A 17,184-nucleotide genomic window follows, 5' to 3' on the forward strand; every position below is an offset into this window, starting at 1 on the left:
TAACACTGAAATAAGGAGGCTTTATTTTTGTCAGTAGCCTCATCCACTTGTAAGGCGAAATGTTTGTCTTTCAGTTTTTCAGTGAGTTGTTCTTCAAGGTCATTTGAAATGTCACATATATGTCTTGCAACTGTATCATTGGACAGAGGGACAGCCTTCAATCTTATGTCACGTGTCTCATCAAACATAGTTGACATAATATTTAAGCCGCGGGAAGTTTGAGCTCCTCTGCTATTGTGTGTGGTTTCTTGCACTGGGCAATTCTGTATGTGACTTTGCATGATGCCATTAGTGCTTTGTTGTTCACTGATGCAGCTTTCACAAAGCAATGTTCCTGCTGGCGGTATGCAATTTTCTCTGAAAGAGCTCGAGTGGCTTATTGACGTGACTGGGGTGTAATGTCTCTAAATGTCCTCTTAATTTGTTTGGTCTCATACTAGCAGCTGCCAGTTTTCAGACATAAAATACACACTGGTCTCTCCTCATCTCCCACCACATTCACTGTGAACCCAAGAGCAAGACAGGCTTCATCATATTTTCTTAATGTAGTGTTTGGTTGATTACCATCAGCTAAGCACTTTGTCTTGTTTGTCTCGGAAGCATCACCTGTCTTTTTTTTCATCCCTGTCAAATATCTCTCCATTTTTAATTTTTTTTAAAAAGAAATTCCTCCTTTTTCTCCCCAATTGTACCTGGCTATTTCCTCCACTCTTCCAAGCTGTCCCAGTCACTGCTCCACCCCCTCTGCCAATCCGGGGAGGACTGGCGACTGCACATGTATCAGAGGAGACATGTGGTAGTCTGTGGTAGACTACATGTGGTAGTCTCCTCCAATATATGTGCAGTCGCCAGCCACTTCTTTTCATCTGACAGTGAGAGTTTCACCAGGGGGACGTAGCACGTGGGAGGATCACCTATTCCCCCCAGTTCCTCCTCCTCCCTGAACAGGCGCCCCGACCAACAAGAGGACTAACTGAGCTTATTTTATCACAAAGGTCAGCAGTTCTGTTTCCAAAAGAGTTGATGTCTGGTTACTTGGAGAGTATGTTGGCAGTGAGCGATTTCACGCAACATTCATCCATTATCCAAACCGCTTATCCTTACTCAGGGTCGCGGGGATGCTGAGTACACACACACACACACACACACAATTTAGTATGGCCAATTCACCTGACCTACACGCACCCACACAGACATGGGGAGAACATGCAAACTCCACACAGATGACGACTCAAGACGACCCCCCCTCCAAGGTTGGGCTACTCCGGGGCTCAAACCCAGGACCTTCTTGCTGTGAGGCGACCGCAATAACCACTGTGCCACCATGCCGCCTGTATCATATAATGTGATATAAATATTAGACTACCCAGGTGGTACACAGCAACATTCACACAACATGTCAGAGCTAAATAGATATGACCTCTCCTATGCAAATTTTTCCCATATACTGGAGCTAACTGATCCGTGGTTGTCATTAACTAATTAGCCGCATTTGAATTTGGATTTAGATTGGCTTGAACTGTTGTGTGAGGAGAACTGAGGATGATGTAGCTCGATCTGAGAGCCACTTCACCATCTTTCATTTCTTCAAGATTACACCTTGTCAAATTTGTACTGAAATGTGCCGCATTGCATCATTTATGTAATTACGTTTGTCAACATCAACATCAAATGAACGAAAGTAATTTATTATCAATTTATTATCAAATAAATTACCAAAGTAAACTGACTTCAGTGAATTTTCTTACTTCGTGAATTTTCTTAAACTGACTTAAGTGAATTTTCAAAAGTGAATCAATTAATTTTCAATTAAGTGAATTTTAAGTGAACTGAAGTGAAGTGAAAGTGAATTGACTTAAGTGAAAGTGATTGAAGTGAATTTTCAAAATAACTGGTGAACAGAAAGTGTTCACATTTGGTGAAGTATGGTTGTATGAATTTTTTTTTTTTTTTTGTGGTTTGTGAGTGAGAATCTTAATGTGTAGGCTTTATACTCGCAAACTATAAAAATACTTAAAGGGAACATTTGCTGATTTCCAACCTTATCTCTGTCTATCTACAACAGTGACGGCACATCAAAAACACCCGCAGTTGTTCCCGATCGTTTCTGCGTCTCTTTTTTTCCAGCCGCCATGTGACATATTGTGACATCAGTTTGCGGTTTGGAAAAGCTAAAAAATCCATCTTAGAAGGGTTTCTAATACTCCAATCTACTCTAAACACACTGTTCAGAAAACACATCCTTATTCTCTCTGCTACGTTTCCGATGGTATAAATGATCAACCACAACACTAGCGCAGAAGATTTTATGGACGATGATACAAAGACTTATGCCCAATGCATTCTGGTACGTGTAGGCGCTGTGGGAAAGACTCTGAGCAGGACAACACTGATTTCTCTGTCACTATAGTACACACTGAGGACATTACTCATCAGTGCTGTTGCACACAAACAAACCAATTGGTGAAATGTTCCTTTTAATGTGTAACGGTGAGCTGTCAGTTATATATCACTTACGCTGTGACACTGAGAGCGACAGGAGTCACTTTTGTCCCTGGAGTTCTTTTTACCCTCCTCCGAGCACAGTCCTCCCTGGACAGCCTCAAACAGCACCGGGTTCAAATCCCCATACTCCCCAGAGGCCACCTCAATGACTGGGGACAGAGAGGACCAGTTATTGAAATTGTGTATATCGGTTAACATATGACAAACACATTTCACATCAACATTTAAATATACCTTTTGAGGCATCACTCTTATTAGGAACAATTTACAGTGAATGGAGCAGTGGGATAGTTGCTACATTACCAAAGTTCCAAGAATCACACATTTAGGGGCACAAAAATTGGGGCCTCGGAGCCCATATAATATCACTATGACCATAGAGCAGTCAGGTAAGTGCTGGAGAAGAAGTAGCATAAGAAGATAGAGAGATAGGGAGGATTTTTTTTAATGTTTACACGAGCAAGAAGAGTGAGCAGAGAGGAAATGCCATGGCGGAGAAGGGGATTACATGAGGCACACGAGGTACACACACACACACACACACACACACACAAACATGCACGCACAGGCAGGCGTATGTACATGCATGCACACATACCCAGGGCATTCCTACACTTACTGAAGTCAGCAGGGTTGTGATAAGTGGGACAGTGAAGGCCCAGATTCTTCAGATAAGGGATGAGGTAAGGGACGGTGCCCTTGTATATGCACTGGCCCTGACTGAGGATGTACAGCTGATGGAGGAATAACCCAGATACAGAGTAACCAACAATGCTCTCAACACACCAACATTGCCTCTCTGAATAATATATGAAAAACTGACGTAACAACATGCCCAGATATCGACCGCTGGGCAGTTTGTCAGTTAGCTGAAATATATCACGCTAAGCCTGGGTTGATACGGTCTATAAAACAAGTAACGGGTAACTGCCCATCCTGTCTGACACTAAGGCACTCAATACACTCAACTGGATTTAGCGTATTAGTTACCTTATCAAACATCTCAAAGAGCTTGGCACTGGGCTGGTGGATGGTACAGATGATCGTCCGCCCTCCCTGAGCCAGAGATTTCATGAGGGACACCACCTGGAAGCAGGATGCACTGTCCAGGCCACTGGAGACGAACACATTGCGTTTAAAAGACAAAGATGCAGACACACCCTGCATCCCAAATGCTATACTTACATACTAACTCTACTGTGTTTTGAGTATGTAGTGTGTTCACACTGGAAAACTGACAAAATTAAGTATACTTCAAAATGCCAATATGCGTACAACATCTGGTTTGATGATGAACGTTGTCAGCAAATATGCCCTGCAAGTTGGGTGTCAGATGGAAGAGAAGAATTCCGGAGCAAGCTGGATGATGTGGAGGAGAGTGTACCCAAGGAGAAGAGAGTGGTGATTGGATCGGACTTTAACTGGCATGCTGGTGAAGGGAACATGAAGGTGATGAGGAGGTGATGGGTAGGTATGGTGTCAAGGAGAGAAATGTGGAAGGACAGATGGTGGTGGATTTTGTAAAACGGATGGAAAAGTCTGTGGTGAATACATATTTTAAGAAGAGGGAGGAACACAGGGCCACGTATAAGAGTGGAAGAAGGTGCACATAGGTGGACTATGGCAGGTGGCTTCTTCAAGGATCTGAACGACACATTAAATGGGCAAGAATGAGCTTCAAGTACACAAAATCCAGGTCCTCAGGAAAGGAAGAGTAACCAACCAGTTCATATTCTCTTTGGGAGAAGCTGGCAGTCAGTTGAGACTGAAGAGGTCACTTAGATGAGTGATGAAAAGTTTCTCTCAATAAACGTTGTGTCCAGATGAAGTAATTCACCTTTCTTTCTTTGACTCTCGTTGGGAGGCACCCAAATTCCATCTGTGACTGAAAAGCCAGTCAAGAGCCTGGGTAAGAGCTTCACCAGAAATCTGAAGGACACAGCGGCATGCCAGGCAACCAGTGATGCTCTCAACACTTGGCTCTCCACAATGGACAAGTCAGGGCTTCCTGGAAAATTCAAGGCCTGGATATATCAACATGGAAACCTGCCTCGACTCCGCTGGCCATTGCTAATCTATGAAGTCCAAATCACAATTGTGGAGGGCTTCAAAAGGAAGATCAGCCAGTTCCTGTGCTGGACTATGATGTTTGCGGTTGACATTGTGATCTGTAGCGAGAGTAGGGTGCAGGTTGAGGAGAGCCTGGAGAGGTGGAGGTATGCACTGGAGAGAAGAGGAATGAAAGTCAGTAGGAGCAGGACGGACTACATAATGTGTGAACGAGGTGGAGGACAGCGGAATGTGAGGATGCAAGGAGTAGAGGTGGCAAAGGTGAAGGAGTTTAAATACCTGGGGTCAACTGTCCAAAGTAACGGGGAGTGCAGAAGAGAGTGCAGGCAGGGTGGAGTGGGTGGAGAAGAGCGTCAGGAGTGATTTGCGACAGAAGGGTACCAGCAAGAGTTAAAGGGAAGGTTTACAAGACGGTTGTGAAACCAGCTATGTTATATGGTTTGGAGACAGTGGCACTGACGAAAAGACAGGAGGCGGAGCTGGAGGTGGCAGAGTCGAACATGCTAAGATTTTCATTGGGAGTGATGAAGAAGGACAGGATTAGGAACGAGTATATTAGAGGGACAGCTCAGGTTGGACGGTTTGGAGACAAAGCAAGAGAGGCAAGATTGAGATGGCTTCGACATGTGTGGAGAAGAGATGCTGGGTATATTGGGATAAGGATGCTGAATATGGAGCTGCCAGGCAAGAGGAAAAGAAGAGGCCAAAGAGGAGGTTTATGGATGTGGTGAGGGAAGACATGTAGGTGGCTCGTGTGACAGAGGAAGATGCAGAGGACAGGAAGAAATGGAAACGGTTGATCCGCTGTGGCGCCCCCTAACAGGGGCAGCTGAAAGCAGAGGAAGATACTACATCTGCTTTATTTTTAAGTGTGCTGTTGGTGGACATGATTGTCCCATAATGCAGTGCATTTTTGAAACGGAGGAGCTGGAAAATGTTTTTAAAAAATGTCAAACAGTGACGTGACCTGCGTCCGAGCAGCAAGCCAACCTTCAATGGTGTATAAATGTGAGTCAAACCTGTCTTTTATCTGTAAAATAACACTGGAGTAAGTGAAAAAAATCAGCAGTTGTCTACAGGAGCATCTTTGCTGTCTCAGAGGAGAACGGTAGAAAGAGTAATAATGAAAATGAAAAACACACTTAATAAATCCAAATTACATTTTAATAACTGTTTTGGTGCATTCTGCTTTGTCTCAGTTCTGTTGGTGTACATGTGCTGACAGGAAATACGTGCATTGAAAGAAATGTAGCGTACGCATTTCCTGTTTATACCAAATGATTAGTACACTCTGACATACTAACTGTCATATACTAGCTATAGTATAAAGATTAACACATGGTGGACACTATATAATGTTTTAGTATATGATATGGATTTGGGACACAACAACAGACTCATAGAGAGACACACAAAATGCTTGTTTGTTTGGATATATGCTTGGTTATAAGTATAAAGGTACAAGAGTATCATCTCTGACCTGGTGGGCTCATCAAAGAACATGACTGGAGGATTGTTGACCAGTTCTAAGGCAATGGCCAGCCTTTTACACTGACCACCTGACAGGGAAATGGTGCGCGTCTGGGCACACTCCAACAGGCCGAGAGCAGTCAGGATCTCATCCACCTGGGAAAGAAAAAAAGAGAAAAAAATACTATTTTCAACACATAAAATATGTGGAGGAACACACACAAACAGAAGTGATAACTAAAATGTAGCAATAAGTCGTAGCATTCAGACTTACAAGTTCTTTTTTCACCTGTATGCTCTCATTCAGTTTCAGATTGGCAGAGACCTGAGAGGCAGAAGTGATTCAGTAGAGGGTTTTGGGATTATTAAACACTGAAACGGCATGGGGCAGCTGTTTGAGAAGTTCCTCACCATCATAGCCTCCCGTGCCGTGAGATGTGGCAGCAGCATATCATCTTGCATGATGTAGCAGGACATCTTCCTGAAGGTCCTCAGGTCCCTTGGTCGGCCATTCACCAGGATCTGGCCTTTCATCCCTGTCTTCCTGTTTCCATAAAGAGACACACACACACACCCACACAAGTGATCACATTCTGAGGATGACTTAAACTTGTTTATGTGCAAGTCACTAAGTGGCATTTCATGCACTTGCGCACATGAAATGAAATGAAGCATTTTCCACCAGCCCACAGCAGTGCAACACAAAGACAAAAACACATCCAAAAACTGCAAGAACTACTAGAATACAAGAACACATATAACCAAACCAACACATATATCTAAACCAAAAAAACAAAAACAAAAACCCAAAATCACTGTCCAGGAGAACGAACACCAGCCAGGATGATTGTAAAGCTCGAAAAGCACTATACTATAAAATGCAACTTGATTGACTGATTGATTGACTGTCGGAACTGCCGGTCTGCATGGGCTAGCAGTTAGCTTAGCCTGCCCCGCTTCCACGTCCTGTCAGACCGCCCTCTGTGTTTCCTCTTCGGGCGCAGCTCCAGTCAGGGCCATGGTCCTTGGGCCTACAGGATGCAGCAGGCCAAGCTCCCTCAGCCGATCCAACGCTAGTTCTCCCAGCCAGACAGCTTCGACGCACCTCCCCACACTCCACACGACGACACTAAAAACACAGTCAAGGCTCACTAGCGGTTAGCTTAGCCTGCCCCGCTTCCACGTCCTGTCAGACCGCCCTCGGCATTACCTCTTCGGGCATAGCTCCAGGCAGGGCCGTGGTCCCTGGGCCCACAGGATGCAGCAGACCAAGCTCTCCCAGCCGATCCAGCACCAGCTCTCCCAGCCATCAAACGAAGACAAACTTAGACGCAGACGTAGACAAAGACACTGCATGGACGGTACTGGGTGAAGCCGCCACTAACGTGAATTTGTGCCACACCATCTTCCCACACTGGCAGTGGGTGAGGCCGCTGCAAACGTGAATTTGCGCTGCCATCTTCCCACACCAGAAGCTAAATTTAGGGCTAAGATCAGGTGGTGGTTAAGTTTATGGTTAATATTAGCGGTTAAGATTAGGTAGTGTTTAGTGATTTGGCTATCTTTGTCATATACATGGTTTCTGAGAGAATTTTAATGGAGACTGTCCCCATATAGCCTGCCAACCTGCCAACCAAAAACATTTTTTTAATTGACATACTTTGAGATTATATTACTGATTTATGAAGGAATTAAAACACTTCAGAGTATGCCTTATTGTAAAGTGAAAGTGGAGAATGTTATATGAAGCTGTTCACGAACGTGCAGTCAAGTCCGACTCTCACCTGTAACCAGCCAGAATGTTCATCAGGGTGGACTTCCCCGCTCCAGAGGGCCCCATGATGCCTATTAGTTCTCTGCTGTTGAATCGTCCTGACAGACACTTGAGCAGCGCTTTGAAACCTGAGGAAGAGGAAAACCTCAGTTACCCCAGTGCCACTGGTAAATATAAATTCTCACTGTTAGACTTTTTTTTTCATCAAAGTCTTCCTTTTAACAGCTGAAAACACCCGTCACCAGGGAAGTAGTCAAGACAACAGCGACTACATCATTGCCCTATTAGTGCTCTTTGGTGGTCATGTGTAGTACTGTCCTTGTTTAATGTGCTTTGTTCTGTTTATCCACATCTACTGATGATATACAGCACTTCGTCTTCTTTTTTATTTGATATCATACAGCACTTTGGTTGGCCTTGGTTGCATTTGAATGTACTCTATACATAAACTTTACTTGATATTAATAGCAAATTAAATATATATATATATATATATATATATATATATATATATATATATATAATGAAAAACAGGAGATCACAGAAAGGTGAATCAGTTCATCTGGACCCAAAGTTTACTGTGAGAAACTATTCATCATCATCTAAGTGACCTCTTCAGTCTCAACTGACTGCAGGTATCCCCACCCTTATAAACAATACAGTGGTATAATGACCGAAACCAATGATCAGTTTCATATGCAGATTGTCGTAACCATTAACTAACTTTCTGGCATCTATATTTAACCCATTGGTAGGCAGTAATGAACATCAAATTCAGAACACTGTGGATTTTGTGGATAAGGTGAGGGACATCATTATGGAGAGGGATGAAACAATGGTCTCTTATGATGTTAAGTCTCTGTTCGCGTGAGTTCCTGTTGATGAAGCAGTAGAGGTAGTCCGTATGATATTAAGTGTGGTTATCCTAACTGGGCGTTTGTCAAAGCCAGGAAGACGCCCAAACAGTGCACCAGCCGATCGAAGAGAGGAGAAGGACAACAGCTGCCTAAGCATAAACCAGTAGTGATTCCGTATGTGGCGGGGGTGTCGGAAAAGCTGAGACGTGTATTTTCTAAACACCGCATCTCAGTTTCTTTCAAGCCCCAAAACACGCTGTGCCAGAAGTTGGTCCACCCCAAGGATCTGGTCCTCCGGCACAAACAGAGCAATATAGTGAACGCTGTTAAGTGCCTGGAGCAGGGGTGTTTCCAGGATTTGCGGACATTTGGGGCTTAGGCTTCTGTAAGAGGGTCGGGGGGGCTCCTCACCTGTCACATTTTTGTATAAACAAGCTCTATTTTGATGCTTTTTTGAGCACTCTGGCATCTTATTTACATTAAAAGTGCATGTCTTTATCATTGAAAAATTGAAATGTGTACCTCAAAAACTGTTGTTTACTCCTACTCTGGTAGGAATTTTCATGTACCTTGTGATACACATTACAATGAAGTCACCACAAAAGTTATCCATCCATCCATTATCTTAACCACTTATCCTGCTCTCAGGGTCACGGGGATGCTGGAGCCTATTCCAGCAGTCTTTGGGCAGCAGGCAGGGAGACACCCTGGACAGGCCGCCGGGCTACCACAAGAGTTATATTTTTATATATTTTTCAGGAAGTCAAAATAATGTGATTTCAATATTTATTTATTTTTTCACTTTTTTGACATGAATTGTCAAAATGGTGTATGGCATGATAAAATGAGCTAAAATGAAAACATCTGTTATTTCGGTATAACTTTAAAAGGAACACCATGACATTGACCTGTCTATACTGACATTTGTAATTGACAAAATTCATTCCAATGTACAGGCATGAGTAGAATTAGCATTTTAGCTAATCAAAATTGCTTGACTCTTGGTCTCTCTCTGACACACAAACACACAAAGTAACACCAAATTGTTGTTACCAATTTCCACGCCTGATTCTGACTCAGCTGCTGCTGGCTGGCTCTTCAGTCTGGAGCCTGTCTTTGCTACCCTATGCAAACCCATGAAATCAGCTTAAATGAAACTCATAATTGGATTCATTGTTGGACTAGATTGCATTCTAATTACATTACATGGTCTAACTGTAGTAGTATCCAGTGGCGGCTGGTGCTAAAAAATTGGGGGGGGGGGGATTTACCTTGGCGCAGCACACCTGACAGCTGCTTTAATGTCCACACAGTCACAGAGTTATTAAGAAGGACAATGTAGCCTGTAGATTTTATCAGGGTTCAAAGACGGTGGATGATTGACAGTCAAGACGAGGCGTCGTGGTGGGTGTGTGAACATGATTGACAGCCACGATACCTGTCCAATCACATTAGATCAAAAAACATTAAAACAACACCAATTCGCTGCCAATGAAAGTGGGAGTGTCTGTGCGCCCCATGGAAAATCTGAAGAAACCAATCAGACAGCAGTCTCAGGTCACCTGCTCGCCACGAGTTTGAGGGGCTTACATAAGGTATGGTTTGGCCGGCGCCCCTCACCCAGGAAGTATATGTATTCAGACAGAAATCAACCAAATACCATTTGGAACCAATATTTAATGGCTGCTGATAGGTGCTCACGGACTGAAAAACAATTTTATTTCATAATTATTTGCATTGTACAACTAAATTATATTTAACATTTTCAAGAGATTTTCAAGAGATTTTCATCTCTTGGTGTTTGAAGGGGGCGGTGCCCCAGCACCCTGTACTGGCCAGCCGTCAATGGCGTAAAGCTAATAAATAATAATAATAATAATAATAATAATAGTAATAATAAGGTAACACTTTAGTATGGGGAACGTAGTCACCATTAATTAGGTGCTTATTAGCATGCAAATTAGCAACATATTGGCTCTTAATTGGTCATTATTACGTACTCATTAATGCCTTATTCTGCATGGCCTTATTATACAACCAGTAAGCCATTAACTATGAGTTTTCCCTCTATAACCTCAGAATTATTGCTTATTAGTAGTACCATCTCAATATGCTTTGCTTAGTATGGCCTCTATAAGGTGGTAGTACCACAAGAAGAGTTATTCTCCCTTACTAACACTTAATGAATATGGTCTGTTCTTACATAACAAAACACAAAACTGCAAGTGTTCATAGTGTTAAATTACTGTAAATTAAGTTGTTGTTACTTAGAATATGTTCCCCATACTAAAGTGACATCTTGATCATTACTAATTCACTAGTAATTAAGTTTTTTTATGTTCCCCATACTAAAGTGTTACCAATAATAATAATAAAATAATAATTGCATTTATATAGCGCTTTACTAGACACCCAAAGTGCTTCACATTGATGAAAACAATGAGCTGGATTCTCTTTTCACAGGTTTTCTCTGTTCGACCTCTTCAGCACATGCTCAATTTCGTCTCTCGTTTATTTACTTTAAGTTCATTTAGATTTAAATCAATATGATGGTAAACTTCTGTTTGCGCCTATAGTAACGTGAATGAATCGTTACCGTTTTAGTTCGTTTTATGGAAATTTGATTTATTTACGAGAAAACCCCTGCTAAAGGAAAAGTATGGCGGTGGGATCAGACGAGCATGGCCCGCTAGCTAAACGGCACCTACAATGACGATGAAGATGATTTCTCTTCATCATGACTGTAGGTGCCGAATCCAATTCATATCATAAATCGACAGGCAATTTCAACTATTATTGAAAAGTTACTACGTATTGTAACGAATTCGGGGGGCAACCACAGGAACTGCCGCAGTCGGGACGCGAACCCGTATCGCCAGCACCGCATGGAGACATCGTTAACCAGTCGACTAGTGTCCGACCCGTTAGCCAACCGCCAACGTGTCTACTTATCCATGCGTTTTACTCCCCTCCCCTCCCCTCCCCTCCCCTCAAATAGACACGTTGGCCGCTAGCTGACGGGTCTGACCCTTTATTCGAGCGGGCCGCGATGTCTCCCGCGGTGCGGGCGATACGGAGTCGCGTCTCGGCCGCGGCAGTTCCCGTGGTTGCCCCTCGAATTCACTACATGTTAAATTCTTACCCTTCTTTCCCTTTTGGGAAAAGCCAAAAAGATTGAGCTGTTTGTCGTTGTTGTTCTCCCCTACACGCTCCGCCATTTCTCCTCTTCTCGTCTCTTCCCGCTTTAAATTGTGTCACGTGACTCGGCGCTGACCGCCCCACCCTCCCACGCATGCGCGACGCGTACAAACCCACACGTAGGCGCGTACGGGGTTAGTTTAGAGACCTGCGTTTATTTTGGCAGGAGGCTGTTACGTTACGAAGACTGTCGGACATTCACGCAAGTTGCGTTTTTTGTCGTGCTTCACGTAGGCTTAAATTAACAATTATATTCGGGGCTACACGCTTAAGCCGCGGCGAAATGACCCGGCGACGCCGATGGCCAGGAGGATCGCCGTGGCTTGTCCATTGGCGAGGAGGATGACACGCACAGGAGAGCCAGGCCGGGACTCCACAGTCCCACAGTCTACAGGCCAGTACGGGGCGCTAGGGCGCCGCCCCCTCCATCAAGAGATGAAAATCTACTTAAACATGTTGAATATAATTTAGTTGTATAATACAAATAATTATGAAATAAATGTGTTTTTCAGTCTGTGAGGGGGGCCCGGTCAAACCATACCTTACGTAAGCCCTCAAACTTGTGGCGAGCAGGTGACCTGAGGCTGCTGTCTGATTGGTTTCTTCAGGTTGTCCAGGGGGCGCGGTTCTGTGCGCCCCAGACACGCCCACTTTTATCGGCAGCGAATTGGTGTCGTTTTAATGTTTTTGTAAACTACTAATAACATACGTTAGTCCCTAGTTAACGGGTCTGATCCTTTAGCCGAGCGGTTAGTGACGTCGCCTTGTGGTGCAGTACAACCCGTATCGAATCCCGCACCGGGCAAGAAAATAACCGGTTACATTGGCGGCAGCGGCGGGATCCGGAAGTGTGCAGATCCTCAGAAGTCTCTTCGGAGCGCGGGAATAACAAAGCGCGAGGGCGCGCTTCCGGGAGAGGGTGACGACTGTAAACTACTAATAAGACACGTTAGTCCCTAGCTAACGGGTCTGACCCTTTAGCCGAGCGGTTGGTGACGTCGCCTTGTGGTGCAGTACAACCCGTATCGAATCCCGCACCGGGCAAGAAAATAACCGGTTACATTTTTGATGTTTTTGATCTAATGTGATTGGACAATTCTCGGGGCTGTCAATCATGTTCACACCCACCACGACGCCTCGTCTCGACTGTCAATCATCCACCGTCTACGAACCCTGATAAAATCGTGTCCTTCTTAATGACTCTGTGACTGTGTGGACAATAGAGCAGCTGTCATGTGTGCCGCCACTGGGATTTGCGTATCCTTGATAGGGAGGAACACTGGTTTGAACGGGGAGTCAAGTGAAGAGGGAAAGACCATCCCTGAACCGAGAGGGGGGGGGGGGTCATCCATTTAACTCTCGTTAATGGTCACGCCCATATTTGCATATGAAACCGATCGCTGGTTTGGGTCGTTCTGCCGCTGTATTGTCTATAAGGGTGGGGTACCTGCAGTCAGGTGAGGCTGAAGAGGTCACTTAGATGAGTGGTGAAACGTTTCTCTCAGTAAACGTTGTGTCCAGATGAACTGATCCACCTTTCTGTTATTTCCTTACCTGGATTACTGAGCATGCATCAAGACAACATAGAGTTATACATGTCCAACGTGTGAAGTTGTTATTTCAATCATTAGTTCACCTTGGTTTTATTTTTTTCAGTCATGTGTTTCTTCTTTTTTACCCCTCATTATAACGCCTCTACCCTCCCGATAATGTGAAGAAATGTAATGTGCACTCAGCACTCCTCTTCCTCTCTCAGTTTGTGTAACAGGAGTGGACTGGATGGACCACAGCCTCCGCAGACCCTCACACCGTCAACGGCTACGCCCCTCCACCTCCGCTGTCGTCTTCCATCCACCAGACAGGCACCAACCAGGCAGCGGGACAGCCCCTCTGTCCCCGCCTTGGCGTGTGGCCTCTACTGGTGATCTAACCCCGTCCGTGGCTAGACACCTATTTCTAAGTGGCTGCGAGGGCACCTGAATCCATCACTCTCATCTGCCCACCCCACGTTGTGCGTTCACCTGCCCACCCAGCTTTGTGCGTTCACCTGCCCACACCGCTTTGTGCGTTCACGACAGTCTTGCCAAACACACCATTTTCTCTCATCTGCAAGTGAGTGAAGCCATTATACAAACATGAACGTGTGTAGCTTATGCACTTTTTTTTCATGATTTGAGCTTGATGTTGGTGGGACAGCTGACATGCATCAGATTAATGCAGGTTAAACAGCACACACCCACACACACACACACACACACACAACAACACATCTTTTCCTAACAAAACAAAACCAGTCAAAGAAAGTGTGAAGAAGACTCAGCAGCATTAAATAACAGAATGTAAGGCCTACATCACCTACAGCCCCCCTACTCGCTCTCTCTCCCTGTCTGTCTGTCTGTCTGTCTGTCTGTCTCTCTCTCTCTCTGTGTCTCTGTCTGTCTGTCTCTCTGTCTCTGTCGCTCTCTCTCTCTCTCTCTCTCTCTCTCTCTCTCTCTCTCTCTCTCTCTCTCTCTCTCTCTCTCTCTCTCTCTCTCTCTCTCTCTCTCTCTCTCTCTCTCTCTCTCCATCAGTCTCTTCATTTCATGGCTGAGCTTGTGATAAGCCACTCAGCGAGCTCCCCTGGGAGGAGAACACACTCGGTGTGAGGGAGAGAGGGCCATGTTGGCTTCATAATAACACAGATTAAAGGCTGGTGCCAATGAAAGGAAACGTGCATCGGGGGGCTGCTTATACCCCCCCTGACCTTCCCGATCCCAACCATCCTGCCACTCCAACATCAATCCTAGTATGGTGTCTGCTAGTAAAAGAAATAGCCCCGCTAAAGCGTTCCATCCCTGCCCTCCGGTGACTGCACTTCCACGATCAGCTTTGTTGTCTGCGGCATAGATCTTCAGAAATGACTCATAAGCCGGGTCTGGGCTCTCATCTCTCTCAGCTACATTGCGGAATAGAATGAGGCATACCTACAAGGACAAAAGCTCACCATGAAGCTCTAATCCTTCGCCCTGTGTCATTATGCCTGCTGTGTATTGTTTGTTTCTGCAGGGCGGTAAGGGAACATCGGCTGGTTTTACCAGAGGGGAGAACATGCTGCCTTCTAACGTGACGCAAGAACACCCACAAGTGCAGCACTACAAACAATATATCACATGTATGCAGTGTTTTTTTATTCTTGCATGATCTATGGAGAAATGGAAGATGAGTTGTGTGATTTTGTGAGGAAGAGGCAGTGGGAGAGGCAGGAAGGGATTAAGCGGGGACATGGAGTGCTGTGAAGGTGACCTGTATGCTAAAGGCAGCTCGATCAGATTGGAAATAGCATGACTGAAATGACTCAAAAAAAAAGCCGAGACTTCCTGTTAACACATTTTCAAACAGACTAGCTGAGGCAGGCACCTCACAGAACAGGGCCAAACGAAGGGAGGAACCCCAGGTGGATTCAATGCAAAAGCAGTCCGGGTGGCGTGGCGGTCTATTCCGTTGCCTACCAACACATGGATCACTGCTCCGAATCCCTGTGTTACCTCCGGCTTAGTTGGACATCCCCGAGAGACACAATTGGCCATGTCTGCGGGTGGGAAGCCGGATGTGGGTATGTGTCCTGGTCGCTGCACTAGCGCCTCCTCTGATTGGTCGGGGTGCCTATTGGGGAGGGGGGGACTGGGGGGGAATAGCGTGATCCTTCCACACGCTACATCCCCCTGGTGAAACTCCTCACTGTCAGGTGAAAAGAAGCGGCTGGCGACCCCACATGTATCGGATGAGGCAGCTCGGAAAATAGGGCAATTGGCCAGGTACAACTGGGGGGGAAAGGGGAGGGATCCCCAAAAAAAAAAGAGTGCAAAGGCAACGTGGCGAGTGTCTGCTTAAGTATACCAACAAAGACTGATTATCAACCAAAACTCAAGGAATCTCATGGTGTTTCTGATTCCCTGGCTTTGGGATGATCCTCCTAACACTCTGATAGTCCTCCACCTCTGCACACTTAGGTTAAAAAGAGGGAAAAAGCGGAAAAATATTTCCATGCCCGGTGCTCACAAGGCAAATCAGTATCAGACGATCCCGGTAACACATGATAAATTGCCACGAGTCATGTGTGGCCCGTAGGAATAATTCGTAAAGAATGTAAATATAGATTTCTTTTCAAGTCCACCAGCCCAGCCTGCTGAACACATACGAGGCAACAATAGCAGAGAAACACAGAGTTCCACTGCGGGTCAGAGAAGTATGACAGACAAGTATGACAAACCGTGTAGTCGAGCGAGGAGACTCAAAGTCTCCTCGTTAATCAGGGCGGTGAGTTTAAATGCCATTCATAATTCATCAGTGTATCAATCAGGGCGTGCTGCTGCCTATTGTCAGGGAAACTGGAAAAAGAGAGGAAAGGAGAATGCCAGCCTGCAAATGTGAATTATTTACCACGTCTAAACTCTGCTGAGCACAGCAAAGCTGCAAGGACACCCACTGCTGCAACACGTTGGAATGCCGTGTTCCACGGCGAGTGCAGGAGTGTGTGTGTGCGTGTGTGTGCGTGTGTGTGTGTACTTCTATCTTTGTGAGTTTTTAACCATCAAGGTGAGGATACTTTTGCACAGTGAGGACATTTTGGGTGTATTTCAGGGTTATGATTTAAGGTTAGAATCAGGATTAGGTTAAGATTCAAGAGTCAAGACACTTTCTTGCCGCACAACCAGGTTGGTGGTATTTGATTACGGAAGAGCGTGGCTGCTCCTTGTTAACATGCCCAACTTCCACACAGATACATACTACTGCTACTTCCAGCGGCCCCCGTTAGGGGGCGCCACAGCGGATCATCCGTTTCCATCTCTTCCTGTCCTCTGCATCTTCCTCTGTCACACCAGCCACCTGCATGTCCTCCCTCATCACATCCATAAACCTCCTCTTTGGCCTTCTTCTCTTCCTCTTCCCTGGCAGCTCCATATTCAGCATCCTTCTCCCAATATACCCAGCATCTCTCCTCCACACATGTCCAAACCATCTCAATCTTGCTTTTCTTGCTTTGTCTCCAAACCGTCCAACCTGAGCTGTCCCTCTAATATACTCATTCCTAATCCTGTCTTTCTTCATCAGTCCCAGTGAAAATCTTAGCATCTTCAACTCTGCCACCTCCAGCTCCGCCTCCTGTCTTTTCGTCAGTGTCACTGTCTCCAAACCATATAACATAGCTGGTCTCACAACCATCTTGTAAACTTTCCCTTTAACTCTTGCTGGTACTCTTCTGTCGCAAATCACTCCTGACACTCTTCTCCACCCACTCCACCCTGCCTGCACTCTCTTCTTCACCTCTCT

At 45.2% G+C, this 17,184-nt stretch overlaps 1 protein-coding gene across 1 annotated transcript in view; it reads right to left on the minus strand.

Annotated features, from left to right (window-relative positions):
• abcg4a (ATP-binding cassette, sub-family G (WHITE), member 4a) overlaps positions 1-17,184 on the minus strand; it is a 51,520-nt gene that overhangs the window by 11,502 nt on the left and 22,834 nt on the right. Inside the window, exons 3-9 of the mRNA XM_056284756.1 lie at positions 7,830-7,947; positions 6,457-6,589; positions 6,320-6,370; positions 6,056-6,201; positions 3,496-3,619; positions 3,125-3,239; positions 2,518-2,654 (exon numbers count right to left, since the gene is read on the minus strand). Coding sequence (XP_056140731.1) covers positions 2,518-2,654; positions 3,125-3,239; positions 3,496-3,619; positions 6,056-6,201; positions 6,320-6,370; positions 6,457-6,589; positions 7,830-7,947 — 824 coding nt within the window. The remainder of the gene's footprint in view (positions 1-2,517; positions 2,655-3,124; positions 3,240-3,495; positions 3,620-6,055; positions 6,202-6,319; positions 6,371-6,456; positions 6,590-7,829; positions 7,948-17,184) is intronic.

This window comes from Lampris incognitus, chromosome 8 (assembly GCF_029633865.1).
Source record: "Lampris incognitus isolate fLamInc1 chromosome 8, fLamInc1.hap2, whole genome shotgun sequence".
Lineage (NCBI taxonomy): Eukaryota > Metazoa > Chordata > Actinopteri > Lampriformes > Lampridae > Lampris > Lampris incognitus.